This window comes from Acanthochromis polyacanthus, chromosome 17, assembly GCF_021347895.1.
Source record: "Acanthochromis polyacanthus isolate Apoly-LR-REF ecotype Palm Island chromosome 17, KAUST_Apoly_ChrSc, whole genome shotgun sequence".
Lineage (NCBI taxonomy): Eukaryota > Metazoa > Chordata > Actinopteri > Pomacentridae > Acanthochromis > Acanthochromis polyacanthus.
This window is the reverse complement of record NC_067129.1, coordinates 14159362-14176844: the sequence shown is the minus strand read 5'-3', so window position 1 is coordinate 14176844 and position 17483 is coordinate 14159362. Positions and strand designations below refer to the sequence as shown.

The following is a 17483-nucleotide window of genomic DNA, read 5'->3' as shown; positions in this document are numbered from 1 at the left end:
CACTTTACCAGGAGCTGACTAATAGACCCAACACCTGACAGCTGGCCTGCTGAAACACACATTTGTATGTAATACTTCCTGCCACAGGGGAATCACAGAGACCACAGTACAAGAGAAGTGAACTTCTCACACTGGACAACGTGTGGGTAAATAGAGTACATCAGAAGAGCTGCTTGTAACTGATGCACATCCCTGTGGGTGGATGGGTTGGGCCTTTACAGTGTCAGCTCTAAAGCTTTGGAATAGCCTTGCTTTTTGAATCAAGTTTCCTCCTCTGTTGGTTATTTTTAAGAAAAATACCAATGTGAACATGTTTTTTGATGGCTTTTGGTTACTCTCAGTGGTTTTAATAGGTTAAAATTTTATATGGATTTTATTTTAGAATGTGATCTTACCAGTTGTTATCCTATTTGGGTGAGACCATGTCAGGAGAGAGTTGCGGGGTCACATAAATTTTTAATTGAACACTTGTGAACAATTAATTGTGATCTTTTTCTATGTGCAAATTTTCTCAAGGCATCTGTGTAATAATAGAAATTTTAAAAAGCCATCTTTAGACAAATGTGACTGACAACGAAGAAGAAGAGTCTAGCGATCCCCCTCTGTAAGGAACGTTCCATTTTTGAAACCTAATGGTTGACATTAGCTACCTTCTGGACATCGTCAAAGTTAAGATATATTTTTGAACATATTTTTATTGATGCCAGTTGTAACACATGCACAGCTCTTTGGTAAACGTGAAATATTTAAATGCGTCCTGTAGAAATACATTTAATTTGGTTACTAAGAACAGTCCAGCAACTCGCTAAGAGGCTTCTTCAGTGACCTCCAGTGGCTGAACGTTTAAAATCATGTCTTGATCAGACATCAATAAATGTCATTGACAAGATTCCGACGCCAGACTTTAAAAAAAAAAAATTACACAGATGTGTGACAAATCAGATAATTATTGCACTGTGTAACAAAGAGGCAGCACTGCGTACACATGTAAGGAGGATTTCGGTGGAATTTTTATTCATCAGCAAACAGGACAAGATGCGACAAGAAATAACAAGTGCAACTGTAAATAAAGTGGGTTGCATTGGTTTTATCCTCCCAGCTTCCGTGCGCCACATTAATATTAATTATAACGCCAAAGCAGTTCCCCGGTGGATGCAGGACTATTACTCACCGATTCCCATCAGTGACATTTCCTTCTTTCACACAGAAGCGGAGCTACAAATGGGCCAGTCCACCCACACAGTGCGCCAGTGTGATAGACTCCGTCTGAACCTGCTGCAGCACGAAAGCTACTCTCTCATATCTTATTTTGTAAGTCTTTGCTTGTTTGTCGCTATTTTATTTGATTTTTTTTTTTTTTAGCATTTAAACATTAAGATCTTCAATTAGACGAATTTCAGAAGAGGTAACACGCAGAATGCCTATGTTTTTTTTTTTTAAATTCTGTTTTGCCTTTAAAAAACAGCAATCATCGTTTTTAATGTATTTTTTTCTCTCTGTTTATTTTTTTTTTCAGTCTTGATATTAAAGAACAATGGTCATTAAATGCTGGTTGACTCATCTGATGCTGCTCCTTATAACCTGGAAGGAAAGCCTGAATTGCAGTGGACTTACAGGTTGGTCCAGTTTAGTTTTTCCTCAGTTTTTCTTGCTGATGTGAATGAATTAAAACCCAGTCAATGTTTAATGAGCTGCACAGAAATCGAACACAAAGGCTGCACTGTAAATGCCTGCAGGGAATGGATGGTTTCCAGTATAGCTTTGTACCCAGAGTTTTCAAATAAAAAGATGGTTATTATTGCACTAATTTAGTCTTTGCATTTATATTCATATTAAAAAGGCTCCTGCAATAGGCACAATCTGTATAAATATCCTTTTCATTTGCAGTGGATCCTCCTGAGAACCTTACAGTGGTAGACCCTGGTCATTTTGGACATCTGGAGATCTCATGGAGTCCCCCAGGTAGCCTGATTAACATGACAAACTGCTCAACAGTGTATCACCTGGAATACTTCAACACTTACAAGAACAGCTGGAATGTGAGTGTTCACCATTTTAAATGTTTAAATTTGACATGGAGACACTTAACTTGTCTAACCTGCTAAAAGGATCGTTGTATTATAAGCATGATCAGCTGTGCTAACGGGACAATCAATATGTGCAATTAATACATGCAAAATGTTGTGTTTTGTCTCTATAATTATATTCATGCAGCGGCAACAGCAGACAAACGGGCTATTTAAAGGGCTGTAAAATTTGGCTAGGTGTCTAGGTTGGATTGGGTTTGCGATGTGTGTGTGTGTGTGAAACCTGACTGACTTCATACAGTACTAACTAAACAATGCAAAATAATGATGTATATAATGTAATAATAATCTTAAACTTTTCAAACTAGATTAAATGTGTAGAGACTGCAGTAGGTTTATTAACTGATCTGTTTGGCACTATTTATTTTTAAATTGCTAATATGTTTTGGGTTTTATATTTGAAAAGAGGCAAACAATGGAAGAGGAAAGAACATTAAAGAAAGAAAGGAAACAGGCAAAAAAAAGCACAGGTAACCGTAATAACATTACTGCTTTTGGAATTATTGAAATAGCAGTATATGTAAGTGTAGCACTTTAGCGCCTTGGATATAGATTTAATTCCAACTTCTGTGTTTGATGAAGAACATACTAAACATAGTTTATAAGATAAGGTTGAGTACGCAAGATTGAAATCAAATTTTTACATGGTGATGCTGGTGTCTTACTCAGCAAGGAGTCGTTTTATACAACAGTTACTGTGTAGGGACTAAGGCAGTGATCACAGCTGTGCCTTCGGAGATGACTGATGCTATGACTGTGACTATGATGATTAAGACACAGATCACAGCTACACATGATCAAAGCTTCTGAACAGTCTCAGATTTTGTTAGAGGACTGAATGACAACCATCAGCTTTGGATAAAAGCGTTCAGAGTGTCGGTTTTCTGAGCAAAATCCCTATAAGCATCTGTTTTGTTCGCTGGAACAAAGTGAAAATCCGGAAAAAGTGAATTTTAAGATGTAACAACAGGTGTGTGTTTCTTGACTAACAGGCCGCCAGGATGAGTATAAGGAGCTACAGTGTCCAGTTTGATCTGATGAAAGACATTAAAGTGAGAGTGTTCACTATACTGGACGGACCCTGCACCAACAACAAAATGATCAAGAGCACAAACTACACTGAACTGATTCAGAAACCTCCCAGCACAGGTCAGTCCTCAGGGTCTTTGTGTGAAATGACAAACGAGAAATGAGTAAACTCTAACACAATTTCAAAAGCATATGGACTTATATTGAGTTATTTTACTCACCTGTATTTAGGAATTGTGGATACTGAAGTCCAGGATTTTATCTGTCTGTTCCATAACATGGAGTACCTGGAATGCAAGTGGAGAAGAAACCCAAAGACACCGGCCAACTCAAAGCATAATCTGTATTTCTGGTATGATTTTAACAGGCACTTTTTAGCTACTTTGGTCTTGAACAAAATGTCTCCAGTACCATTACTTTGGCAAGGATATTTATGTTTAGGATAGACTGTAATGAGTTTCTCTCCTTTCATCTACAGCCACCTGCAAATCATAATGTCACTGGCTCCAAATAACTGTTAAAATGAATGACACTCCCATAAGTCTCTGTGTTTAGTGATTGTTAGCTTATTGGCATGCTAACACACTGAACTCAGATGGTGAATGCTAACAATGATTAACAATGTTGTAGGATAACAGCCAGTAACAAATCAAAAACAAACCTAGAGACTAACAGAGCTTCTCATGTGGCTGTGGACTTTTAAATAAATACATCTGATTTAACAAGCAATTCAGGAGAAGAGGAGGAAAATAATTCTCTTACATCTCACACAACTTGTCCAAAGAACTGACAGAACAAACTGCACCCGAAGGCCTGAGCAAGTTCCTGGGAAAAACAGAAATGTGTCAGCAGTTCTTTCACTGATGCTTTTTGCTCATCACAACTCATCAGCCTTCTTGTAAAACTGCAGTGTGGTTACACGCATAGTTCACTGACGTTTTTATATAGAACAGTTTGCTGTAGGAGATAGAAGGCGCAATTAAGATGTCAACTGTCATGAATCAGACAAGCAAAGTGTTTGAAATTGATGTTTGGTATTAAACTTTACTCGTGCTGGACTGGGTTTTTATGTTAGTTCAAGTTGTTGGGATGTCAATTGAGTCTTTTTGTTTTTATAAAATTAAATTGTATTTGTATTTTTAAGGTTTGAACACCACAAACTAATAGAACATTGACTCTTGCCAAATTGATATTATAGTTAATATAGAGTGTATGATTTTAAACCTTTTACAGTTAGCCATGTCTTATCTGGTCCGTCTCTTCTTCAGGCACAAAAAACTGGCTCAGGCAGTTGACTGTCCGAACTACATTGTGTCAAGCGGTGACAGAAGCGGCTGCAACTTCACAGGAACCTCTCTCCCTAAATTCACTGATATCAACTTCTGTGTAAATGGCTCCTCTCCTAAAGGGCCCCTGAAACCAGCATTTTTCTCCCTGCAAATCCAAAACCACGGTACATATGTCTTTGCCTTCTCAAGTAGTACAATGCCAAAATGAACAGTGATCACAAAGTTGTTCTTGCTCCCATATTTCGATTCCATATTTGCATCATTACTTGCAACACTGTAATGTTCCCAAGATCAGAAACATCTTTTTTCCTCTCGTCATCTCGTCACTCTCTGCAATCCGTTCTTCTTTCATGCAGTGAAGCCTGCAATCGCAAACAAGCTGCGTGTGCAAACAGGCCCAGACATGGAACTGCGACTACAGTGGGAGTGTCCTGCTGGGAGTGTTCCTGGACACTGCCTGGAATGGGAAGTGGAACACAGTCAAAAGGGAAAAACACCACCGGTATGGTTTATCATTCAGTTACTGTTTTTTGTTGCCAGACTCACTCGACCACCTACAGTCTTATAATAGAGATTCTGCCGCCTTCATTTGATTTGAATGGACTGAAGGAGATGCAGAAGTGATGAGAGCACAGCAGGGCCCACTGTAGAAAACAGCAGTGATGTTTTACCCTCACTTTGTTAGAAGAATCATGCCAGCATTCTGAAAAGTAAAATAATAAGTATACAATTTTAAAACCTAGAACTGCAAGAGCATTTTCTCTACAGCGTAGAAGTTAATTCCATTATATAACCTGCCTGGCAGTCATTTGCTTTACTGGCACACACGTTATTTATCTTGACCTGACATAGTGCAGCACATCAATGTTAAACTGCTGATCCAAGTTCTTAACTGGAGATTCACAACACTGCTGACTTTGGGAAAGTGTTGGCGTGTCAGAAAGCTTGGTTACACAAACATGATCTCACATTTCACTTTAACAAATCAAATCCAAGACAAACAGGGTACAATAATAATAATGAAATATAAAAAAGAAACAAAAATAATGTGCTGGATATGACCATGCATACATAAAAGAGTGGCAGCATTAAAACGCCTCAACATCATCTTCATTAAAGCGATCACCTTGAAGAAAACTACGAAGACAAATATATGTTGTTTATAGTATATTTTCATATATGCTGTTCGTCATCACTGCTCTTTTACAGCTTCCTCTTCCAGTTGTTTATAGTTTGAAAGATAAATGTACATTTAACTAAACATCTGACCAGTAGTATTGTGTTTTCTGTCACCTGACAAAAGTTTATTATATATTCAATGACCTTTTATTCCTAATTTTGCCTTCACTTATTCCTGGGGCCTGGACTATCAAGCACATTCAGCATTTTCGTTATCTGGCTTTACAATACCTAACAACACTATCACACTAAGCAGTCACACAATGCTGCTTCTCATTTTTTTAGCCAGTCCAGATCTAAAGCTGCATAATTCTCACATCATCTGAATCCAGTATTAAGAATTACATAAAATATGTCTATACTAGGAATAAACACTGTCAGAAATTGCCAGCTGTGAATGTGTAAGTAATTTACTGTTAACAATATCACTGTCTCATCATTAGGACACAAGTAGATCTGACTGTAATTGTGTGTTTTATTAAACTAATGTGTTACTTAGATGTATTCCTAAAGCACAGAAGACCGTTTTGACCTTATTCTTTCAGCTTTGTGCAATTCAAATCATATAAGGTCAACAAATACAAGGCGTTGGTACTTTAATCTGTCTGTTTTATTATTCTGCTAAAAGGCCAAAAGAACAATAGAACTTCTTTGAAATTGCTTGCAGGAAGTAGTAAAAAAAAGATAAAGGAAGACTGAAGTTCCCTCCAATGAGAATTAACCTATATCTCTCATATCTGCAGGGCCCATAAAACATATTCACTCCCTGTGGAAGTTTTCCCCTTTTATGGCTTTTCAACATTGAAACATGGTCAATATACTTTCACTGTCTGAGCTGTTTTGCAACAAAGAATGAAATAAAATTGGGGTGTCCAGATGTGCAAAGCTGATTAAGCCGCATCCCTGCAAGCTACAAATGCATGTTATAAATTCTGCCAAAGGTGCATCTGCTAAAGACTGACTTAAAGGAGAAAAATATTTACACCAATAATCAATCACCTGTTTTTCATTTTAGATTTGTAATTAATTGACATTGCTTTGACATTGAAAAGCCAGAATGCTTTTTATAGGCTTTGTTTGCCTATTAGGGAAAGAAAAGAATGCACATGTTCTCTCAAAACTCTTCCCTTCCTCATAGACTCTCTGTGTGTTCATTAAACTCCACTTTTTACGTGTTGATCTGTTATCTTAAACACAACCTGCTCCAGACCTTGGCGATATACACATGCGGACAAAATTGTTGGTACCCCTCAGTTAAAGAAGGAAAAACCCACAATTCTCACTGAAATCACTTGAAACTCACAAAAGTAACAATAAATAAAAATTTATTGAAAATTAAATAATCAAAAACAGCCATCACTTTTGAATTGTTGATTAACATAATTATTTAAAAAAACAAACTAATGAAACAGGCCTGGACAAAAATGATGGTACCTCTATAAAAGATTGAAAACTATTTGACCAGAGTGACATGATTAACTCAGGTGTGTCATTTAATTGACATCACAGGTGTTTCCAAACTCATAATCAGTCAGTCTGCCTATTTAAAGGGAGACAAGTAGTCACCCTGCTGTTTGGTGAAAAGGTGTGTACCACACTGAACATGGACAACAGAAAGCGAAGGAGAGAATTGTCCCAGGACATCCGAAAAAAAATTATAGACAAACATCTTAAAGGTAAAGGCTATAAGACCATCTCTAAACAGCTTGAAGTTCCTGTGACAACAGTGGCTCATATTATTCAGAAGTTCAAGACCCACGGGACAGTAGCCAACCTCCCTGGACGTGGCCGCAAGAGGAAAATTGATGACAAATTGAAGAGACGGATCGTTGGAATTGTATCCAAAGAGCCCAGAGCAACCTCCAAAGAAATTAAAGGTGAACTCCAAGGCCAAGGTACATCAGTGTCAGATCGCACCATTCGTCGTTGTTTGAGCCAAAGTGGACTTCATGGGAGACGACCAAGGAGGACACCACTGCTGAAAAAAACTCATAAAAAAGCCAGACTGGAATTTGCAAAAATGCATGTTGACAAGCCACAAAGCTTCTGGGAGAATGTCCTTTGGACAGATGAGACCAAACTGGAGCTTTTTGATAAGGCACATCAACTCTATGTTCATAGACTCAAAAACCAAGCATACGAAGAAAAGAACACTGTCCCTACGGTGAAACATGGAGGAGGCTCAGTAATGTTTTGGGGCTGCTTTGCTGCATCTGGCACAGGGTGTCTTGAAAGTGTGCAAGGTACGATGAAATCTGAAGACTATCAAGGCATTCTGGAGAGAAATGTGCTGCCTCGTGTCAGAAAGCTTGGTCTCAGTCGCAGGTCATGGGTCTTCCAACAGGACAACGATCCAAAACACACAGCCAAAAACACCAAAGAATGGCTGAGAGAAAAGCGTTGGACTATTCTAAAGTGGCCTTCTATGAGCCCAGATCTGAATCCCATTGAACATATGTGGAAGGAGCTGAAACATGCCATTTGGAGAAGACATCCATCAAACCTGAGACAACTGGAGCTGTTTGCTCATGAGGAGTGGGCCAAAATACCTGTTGACAGCTGCAGAACGCTCATTGACAAATACAGAAATCGTTTAATTGCAGTGATTGCCTCAAAAGGTTGTGCAACAAAATATTAAGTTATGGATACCATCATTTTTGTCCAGCCCTATTTCATTAGTTTGTTTTTTTTAAATAATTATGTTAATCAACAATTCAAAAGTGATGGCTGATTTTGATTATTTAATTTTCAATAAATTTTTATTTATTGTTACTTTTGTGAGTTTCAAGTGATTTCAGTGAGAATTGTGGGTTTTTCCTTCTTTAACTGAGGGGTACCAACAATTTTGTCCACGTGTGTATTCCTGTAAGAAGTCAACCACCATCACAACCCTGAAAACCCAGAGTTAAACCTAATGTTAATGACAAACAATCACACTCACATTCACACCTGTGGACAATTTAGAATCGCCATTTATCCTCAGCATGTTTTTGGACCGTTGGAGGAAGCCGGAGTACCTAGAAAAAACCCACGCTGCACAGGGAGAACATGCAAACTCCACACAGAAAGATCCCAGACTGGGATGCAAAGTGATTTATCAGGGTTCAAAACAGCTGCCTGATGCTGTTAGAAAACGAGATAGTCATAGCAGCGGGTCATATTAACACCAAAACATTGAGCTAAAAGAGACTGAAATGTTCTGTAGAGCCATGTGATAATTCACTTTCATAAACCCCTTGTACATTTCATTCACTCCTTCTACAGAAAACTAAATGGATTAAAGCAGCTGTTCATGAGTTGGGCTGTTAACTCTAACTTTCATTGTATTTTAATAATTTCTGTATGTATTTTTATTATCACCAGACAAAGAGTGTCACCAGACAGACCAGCCTGACTCTAACCTCTGTCCACAAGTCTGAGAGAAACTGCTTCAGGGTTCGATCCAAACTCAGCAAGTACTGTGCAGACAAAAGCTTTTGGAGTGACTGGAGTCAACCAATATGCGACCAAGGTAATCATGTTTCCCTTTCATACAAAAAGGCCATATTTGTGCTTTTCATGCCTCTTTCTGATAAAAGTTGTTTATAAGCTTCCAGGAAAACCCTAAAATAGCATCTCTACTTAAAAAATTCAGCATAGAAGCTTTGGAAAATATACAAGAGTTTGTAAATGCTCAGTTAGCCTCCAATACTCTCTAAGTTGCTGTCTTCATCTGGTTCCATGTCAGTTTTGGGTTTGTTTGTTTTTTTTGCTCCATTCCGAATTTCTGGTTACATGAATTTCTGTCACAGGCAGGAAGTTTTAAAAAACAAGTCTTAGAGTAGAGAAACTAAAGGTTTCAATTTGCTGAGAGAGTGTTCCCAGTGAGTAACGGATTCACAAACTAAGCTGCAAAGCATTTCCTTTGTTTAAAGTCACGCCAACAAGTCATCTGTAACGTTGTGGATTCACAGCTGGAAGACCCCGATGTCATCATCAACTATAGTAGTAAGTCTGAACTGTATTGTTTATTGAAGATATATGAATTCAGACATTTTTAGGGTATTGGAGAAGATAAGTTGCATATATTCTGTTCTTATGTGAACTTTAACTTCAGTTTGTGCTGCTCCACAATATTTTCAGAGCTAAACAGCATTGTGTTCAATGAAGTAGCAACAGAGATTCAAAAATTCATCAGTATCATCAATTAATAATCTCATTCTAATGTGGAACATATTTAAATAACTGATTTACACGTCAGAATAAGAAATGAAAGGCTCTCTGACATCATAATCATTTTACAAAACAAAAAGTAGCCCAACAGAATTTATAATGTGGGATCATTTTCTGATCTGTTCCCTTTTTTACATTTTGTACAGCCGTCTACGCTGCCGTGGTCAGACACTCTGGATGAAACGCTGAAGGATCATCTTCTGGCTTCACAGGCTGTGGCGACATGCTGAACAAAATGAAGAATAAAAGACATTTTGGGATCTGAATCTATGCTAAAATACTTCAAATCTTTAATATTTCAGTTTGTGTTGAGCAGGGATTTGACATAGATTACTAGATTTCTGCGTTTGTACGTACATTTTTCACAGATGTCCCATAATAACCCCTCTTGAGAGGAATCACAGTTTTCACCAAACCTTAAGCTACACCGTAGTTTTTGAAGGTTCGCGTTACAAATGTAAAAACACAGCTACCACTAAATGTACAGTTAGTTAAGTTATTTGAGGTGGCACAGTGACTGAATCATAACTATATTTTATGTCTACACACTATCCTTGTGTCTACACCTCCGGGTGAAGATTGGTCACTGCAGTGCACAGTGATGTGAGTGTTTACTTAATGTGGCATTTTGATTACGGGGGCATTTTTTGTCATTGTAGGTCCAAATCTGTACTTTGAAGGTACTAACTTCAATAGTTTTCTTTGGATGTAGCAGTGCTGGTTGATCTCCTTAATTGTAAGCAAACTCTAATAAAACTGCCATAGCTTCACGGCGCTGACTGTGTGCACAGCACTCTATGGATACATGAAGGCAACAGCATTTTTACACAGTGTGGGTGGACAACCAGGGGCCCAAGAGTGCAATTTGGGCCCCTGCAAGTGAAACAGTCATTGTCAAAGACTGTTTCGTCCACAGTACATGTTAGATAATCCTGTCTTCTCTTCTTTGGGTGGATGTTTTCATGTTTAAAGAATAACGACTTGCCACATCACTTGCCACTTTGTCCAAACTTTGTATTTTTGAGGATGTTTGTTTCTACAGCTTCCGATGAAGTATCTCTGTCTTCAGGTTCACCAATGAAACACAATGTAATGTTACAATGAAACGTCATAATGTTTTCACAAAATAAATTTTTATGTCAAACTGTAGTGTTGTTGAAATCCTAACGGTTGGTTCAGCCAGTGACTGCATCTCACGTAGACATCAGTGCATATGATTCCCATCCACAGTACAGTGCACTCAGTAGATGAAATATTATCCTTTAAATAAAACAATTATATGCTATTAAAATAGTAATGATTTTCCACTTGAACATTGCAAAATGTATTTTCATTCTAACAATACAACTTTGTATTCTACAGATTATACTACAGACAACATCTTCTCAAAATGACACTGCATTTTTGCCAACATCCAGACCTCTTATATCAATTTTTATCAACTATAAATACAGTAAAAACACATTTGACGAGAGTACCGCTGTCCATAAATATAAAAGAAAGAGCATGAAGTACTTAGCAGCTGGAATTGGGTCCTACAGAGCTCATATTTAGAGTTGAAACCCTTAAAATATCAAACTGGATTCTGAAACATCCAGCGTATACTGCTCCTACTGACGTTAAAGCGCCTGGTTAAGTTCAAGGTTTTCAACAATGTGTCACTGGATCACCGGATATCACAACTTTAGTCTCAGTAAAAGTTTTATCTCTTTAACAGACCAGACTGATTTCCAGCACTACACACCTCAGAGACTTAGATAAACTTTGTCCTCTGAGAATATTTCATGTTGTGCTTGCTGATATTGGAAATGACCTTTGTGACTGCTTTAATTCGCGCAAATGGACTGCTTTGCTTGACTGAATTGTTTGGTTGCTTTCATGTGTGCTTGGTCTTTTAACAAAACCTATTAAATGAAGAACCATTAAATCAAAGCTTAAGTAAATGAGTGTCGAGCTTAGCTGTAATCTGTTTTGTGTTTGAAGTGAGTCTCCACATTTGAGATTTAGTGTTATGTCTTTTTTAGTTGTGCGGAACAGCCAGCAAATATTTGGAGGGTGATGCATTCACTTACTCCAGTCCACATGAAACAATGACTACAACACTGATGTTCTGACTTTTAGCCCTTAAATTACATCAGTGTATACATCTGCACTGGGTGAACAATCTGCAGCCCTGCATATCCTTAGTCTGCTTAATTTTTGGATAGTAAAAGAAGAATTTTTTTGATCTATAAGATGTCAAGATATAGATTATTCTGCAGCGTTTTGGTGATTCATTATCAATTATGTAGATTCTATTTTATTTCTCTTTGTAAATTGTGTCAATTGTTGCTTTTGGGTGATGTGATATGTGAAAGCAACTAAAAAATAATCAGACTTTGTTTGTGTTTGTGTTAGAAAAGAAAGAGATCGCACCTGAACCACAGCCAAGTGTGGTACCTGTCTACATATGTATTGCTGCTGCCATCATTGCCATGCTGGTCCTGTCTCTGTGTGTGGGGGCAGCACTCAAAGTGTGAGTAAATACTTATGCACTATCAGTCAAACGTTCGGATAAACCTTCTTATGCAGTGATTTTTCTTTATGTTCATGACTCTTTACATTGTAGATTCTCACTGAAGGCATCAAAACTGTGAATGAACGCATGAAATTACGTAGTTAAAAAAAAAGTGAAATAAGTCAAAACATCCATCCATCCATCCATCCATCCATCCATTCTCTATACACCGCTTCCTCACTAGGGTCACGGGGGGTGCTGGAGCCTATCTCAGCTGACTCGGCTGAAGGCAGGGGACACCCTGGACAGGTCGCCAGTCTGAAGTCAAAACATGTTTTAGATTTTTCAGAACACCCACCCTTTGCTTTGATTACTGCTTTGCACACTTTTAGCATTCTCTCCATGAGTTTCATGAGGTAGGCACCTGAAATGGTTTTCCAACTAAATCTAAAACATGTTTTGACTTATTTCACTTTTTTTTTGTTTACTACATAATTTCATGTGTTCATTCATAGCTTTGATGCCTTCAGTGAGAATCTACAATGTAAATAGCCATGAAAATAAAGAAAAAAACATTAAATGAGAAGGTGTGTCCAATCTTTGACTGGTAGTCTACACATACACAATGTAATGTGCAAACACATATAGATACATAATGACCTGACTCCAAAATGTCCTTCTGTTGTAGGAAGAAATCAAGACAAGAGAAGAGGCCGAACGCTCTGCTCGCCACCCTATTTCCCAGAAATGTCACTGTTACAGCCGGAGAGGCCTAAAAGGGCGAGTAAACCTTCATGGCTCTCAGAGAGTGCTCCTATGTTACTGTTGCGCTCCTCCTCTCTCACTGTTCAGGGTCTATGGTTGCAATCAGAGAGATTACAGCCACTGCTACCACATTACTGAATATATTCCATGTTTGACTGAAGGTCACAGTGTGTTATTCCAACTTAAAGTACTGCAGTTGCCTTTTCTATTTGCTACTTCATACAAATTCTTGAATTTACATGAACTGTTTGAACCATGTCATGTTGACCTGGAAATGTTACTGAGAAAAGTCCCTCGTTTCAGGACCTTTCAGTTGGTTGTTTACTTTTATGGGCTGATTCAGTCAACAGGGTTTACTTTGCAGATGTTGCAGTTACTTATTCTTTGGGAATTTGTTTTTGAAGTTTCACCGTTTGCCAGATATCTTGCCAGTTGATTCATCAACATGGGTCTATTTAATTGTGAGACGTAAAAAAATTTTTTATTGAAATTTGTTTCATGGTTTATTGTGTCTTGCTATTTTATTGTTTACTGGGTGCCTCAAGTCTTGCCAATCAGCTCAGACAATAAAACGGTTTGGCCTGTTAGTGCACAGAGCAGGGTTAATACATGTGTTAGAGTTTTGCGTCTTTACTAAGCACTTATAGCCAGTGAAGTTGTTAATCATCTGAACAGTTCCAAATGTAAATGAATGATTCAGACTAAATGTCTCAAGTGTTCTGAATGCCACAAGCACTTGCCAGTTTTTGCTTCGCTGTATTTTTTTTGTTTTTGTTTTGGGGTTACTATAACCATTTTTGTTCCACACGTACAAAAATCCAGAATGCATTCAACATTAAACTTAAAGTACTTCATGCTCCGTTTGACTTTTATATGTTTTATTCTAATAAACGGTAGAGTTGGTCCACTATTGCGTGCTGTGTTTTTATGAGCTCTGGACAACATAAAAAGCATCTTTGTATTTTGGCTGCTTCAAATTATTATCCGTCTGATTCTAATGATTTTTAAACAATACACTGCCCATCCACAAAAAAAAGTCTCACACTTTAATATTTTGTTGGACCGCCTTTAGCTTTGAGTATGGCACTCATTCAGTGTGGCATCATTTCGATTAGTTTCTGCAATGTCACAGCACTTATTTCTGTCCAGAGATGCATTCATTTTCTTCAAGATCTTATACTGATGATGGGAGAGCCAGACCGCTGTGTAAAGTCTTCTCCAGAACATCCCAAAGATTCTCAATGGGGCTGAGGTCTGGACTGTGTGGAGGCCCATCCATTTGTGAAAATGATGTCTCATGCTCCCTGATCCACTCATTCACAATGTAAGCCCCATGAATTCTGGCATCATCATCTTGGAATGTGTCCATGCCGTCAGGGAAGATAAACTCCACTGATAGAAAGACCTGGTCATTCAGTATATTCAGGTAGTCAGCTGAACTCATTCTTTGGGAACATAACGTTGCTGAACCTGACCAACCCCAGATCATAACCCTAACCCCCACAGCCATGATGAATGAATCACTTCATCCACCTCTCTTCTTACCCTGATGCACCCGTCACCTTTTGGAACAGAGTAAATCTGGACTCCTCAGACCACATGACCACCACATTTGTTCCTCAAAGATGATGGTTCATCACCATCCTTCAGGTTTTAATAATGCGTTGGGTGATTCTTAACCTGATTTTAGGAGTTTCAGAAATCTCCTCAGTTGTTTTCTTTGATGCAGGTCAATAATTTGACCATTCTGAGACAGATTAACATCTTTTCTACGACCACAGGTTATGTCTTCCAACATGGTTGTTTAAGAAATGAGGAGCTCCTCACTGTATCAGATAGGGTCAAATAAGTTGTGAGCTGAAGCGTATTCATCACTGCAGTAATTGTCCAATGGAAGACTCTTACCTATTTGCATCATTTAATCCAACTGGCAACTTTTTAGTTTTTGTTTGGCCAGACAGTGTATTTTGTGTACTACAATGTCAGCTTTTACAAAAGACGATTGTGTTCTCGCATCAGTTAGGATACTTGTGTTTTCTGTTCCTGTTTGTGGTTTTTAGGCACATTTTATAAAAAAATCAGCCTTTCTTTACTTAGTTGAAATTATTTCTCAGTCAGAGTTAAGGGATTTTCTAACTGTCACCTGCTGTTGTGGAAAGGTAATGCAAGAAGAAAAATCCATAGGCGAAGATCAACAGTATTGTTTTAAGTACAATAACCAGTTTTGGGCATCACATACAAAGATTCCTGAATCACATTCAACATCATGCTGTAATTAACGTTACACTATGTTTTATTTTACTAAATGGTGGAGTTGGTTCAATATGACCTGCTGTGTTTTTAATGAGCTCTGTGCAACGTAAAAAAGTGCCAAAATGTTCTTTTTATTGCTATCCGTTTGTTCCAAATAACTTTGGAGGAACACTGAAACCAAGATATCATCTGCAACTTATTTTATAAAAAAATATATCACATGTGACTTTGTGTTTGCATATCTTTAATGTCTATTTGTGTTTTCTGTTGCTGTTTGTGGTTTTTAGGGTAAGAAGCAATACAACATGTAATGTTTTATAATAACCAATCAGCCTGTTATTTTATGACTTTACTGACTTCAAATTATTTGTCATTAAGAGTTCAGGAATTTTGTAACTGTCTCCTGCTGTTTTGGAAGAATAATGCAAGAAGAAATGTCCACAGGCCGTAATAAAAACTGTTTAATTTGAAATGCTTCCATTTACAGGCTGATGTGATGGAAAAGTTGGAAGAAGGGAGGCTTTGAATGTTTTATTAAGGGCATACTGTGCAATTTTTGCTTTTAAAAAAATTGCAGTTTTGTATCAATCAAGTACCAGAATTGTACTTATAGGTACAATGGAGGAAAACATGACAAAAGGAAACAGAAGAGCAACATTTTAGAGGATGGAAAAGCATTTTTTTGCCAATAAAATGGAGGGTCGGTTAAAATAATCCTAACATTGTTCTTAATCTGCAATTAAAAGCTAATAAGCCATATCTTACAGCCTAAATACTTTTACATTGTTAATAGATACACACTGATTTGAACTGCTTAATCTAAAATACAGATTGTAGCTCCATCATTCGTGAACAATGTCATATGTACAATAAACATTTTGTTTCATTTCAAAGAAGTGTCTTTCCTAAAGCACAATAAACCTTAGCGTGAAAAAGCATTAAAAGACAGCTTGTTAACAAATACTAAATTCTTACAAGAAAAGAGCAGCAGAGTGTAATTCAGGGCAAAGGGAGGGACCACAGCTGAAACTGATAATATCAGCTGAACTTGTTGAGTTCCTCGCTTTGTTGAAAGCTGTCTCTCCCAGGAACCTCAAAAGACAAAACAATGTGGGTAAATAATAAAAGATTGCTTGGTTCAGTGGATTAAATGCCGGCTTATGGTTCTTTTTGTTTTTCTTCTTTTTTTTTGACAGAAGTCAACATTTAGAGGTAATGAACTCCTTAAAATGAATAGGGTTGAGTGAAAATAAAAACAGGCCTTTCATAATTGAAATCATTTGATCTATCAGTTTTGTCTGTCATAACATGTTTGTGTAGCCAAGCACAAAGAATAAGCAGCATTGATGGACTTCCTGCTGGATTTAGGGCTTTTTTCTTCGCTCTGATGTGCTACATATGCGTACCAAATTTCGTAGATGTAGGTTAAACTTGCTTTATGGACTATTTGCTGAAAATGCAACAGGAGGCGGTATGGCACATGCTGTGAATGTATTTTGGCACAGGGCTCTGATGAAACTGGCAAAATCTGAGGTGATTTGGAGCTACACCCTTTTGAGTTTTAGATTCTTGAAAATGAGCAAAAATCATCAAATTTCCCAAAGTTTATTGCGGGTTTAGGATTTTGGGCACTGATTTGGTAGATGCAGGTTAAAAATGCTGCACATAGTAGATGTAACAAATTTTCAAGGGGCATTGTGGAGCCATTTTATCACACACATGCACAATTCCCATAAGGTAAAACATTTTCACGAGTTCTGATGTGTGTGCGAATTTTCAGGACTTTTTGAGCATGTTTCGACCCTTAAAAATGCCCTTGTTCCTGCAGAAAAATCTCAGGGTTACGAAGGTCACTGTTATGACTGCTGTAATTGTCCATACTGTTTATAGAGTCATTAATGGACTAGAAATTAACTTCAGCAAACTCAGTACCATGTCACTTTTAGAATAATAATCAAAATGTTGTAAATGTGCTGTATTTATCTTCATCTGTTCCCGTTAAAGTTGTATAACTATTGTTTTTAAAGTATGCGTACAGCAGACATTAAGTTCTGTTACTTATCAGCTCCTTCCGTGCACAGTTTTGTGAAATCCGATGGTGCAAAGACACATGTGGCTTTTGGTTTTCACAGTATGTTGGAAAAACAGGAGAAAACAATAAGGACTTCATCT

The 17483-nt window shown here is 37.6% G+C and overlaps 1 protein-coding gene across 5 annotated transcripts; it reads left to right on the top strand.

Moving 5' to 3' along the window:
• The first annotated feature begins 1159 nt into the window (after nucleotides 1-1159).
• Nucleotides 1160-13965, top strand: il13ra2 (interleukin 13 receptor, alpha 2). 5 transcript variants are annotated; one of them, XM_051937222.1, is made up of 10 exons: nucleotides 1161-1311; nucleotides 1517-1616; nucleotides 1888-2039; nucleotides 3080-3236; nucleotides 3348-3468; nucleotides 4385-4569; nucleotides 4762-4907; nucleotides 8948-9095; nucleotides 9538-9571; nucleotides 9943-10945. In XM_051937222.1, exons 2-9 carry the CDS (start codon nucleotides 1535-1537, stop codon nucleotides 9567-9569), a joined length of 1023 nt encoding a protein of 340 aa, XP_051793182.1. In that variant the 5' UTR covers nucleotides 1161-1311; nucleotides 1517-1534; the 3' UTR covers nucleotides 9570-9571; nucleotides 9943-10945. The 5 variants fall into 5 exon arrangements, 4 of the variants coding, with proteins under 4 accessions (XP_022067420.1, XP_051793182.1, XP_022067418.2 ...); XR_002596507.2 differs by having other exon boundaries at nucleotides 1162-1311; nucleotides 9499-9571; XM_022211726.2 differs by lacking the exons at nucleotides 9538-9571; nucleotides 9943-10945 and adding exons at nucleotides 12194-12311; nucleotides 12982-13965 and having other exon boundaries at nucleotides 1163-1311.
• Nucleotides 13966-17483: the final 3518 nt, after the last annotated feature.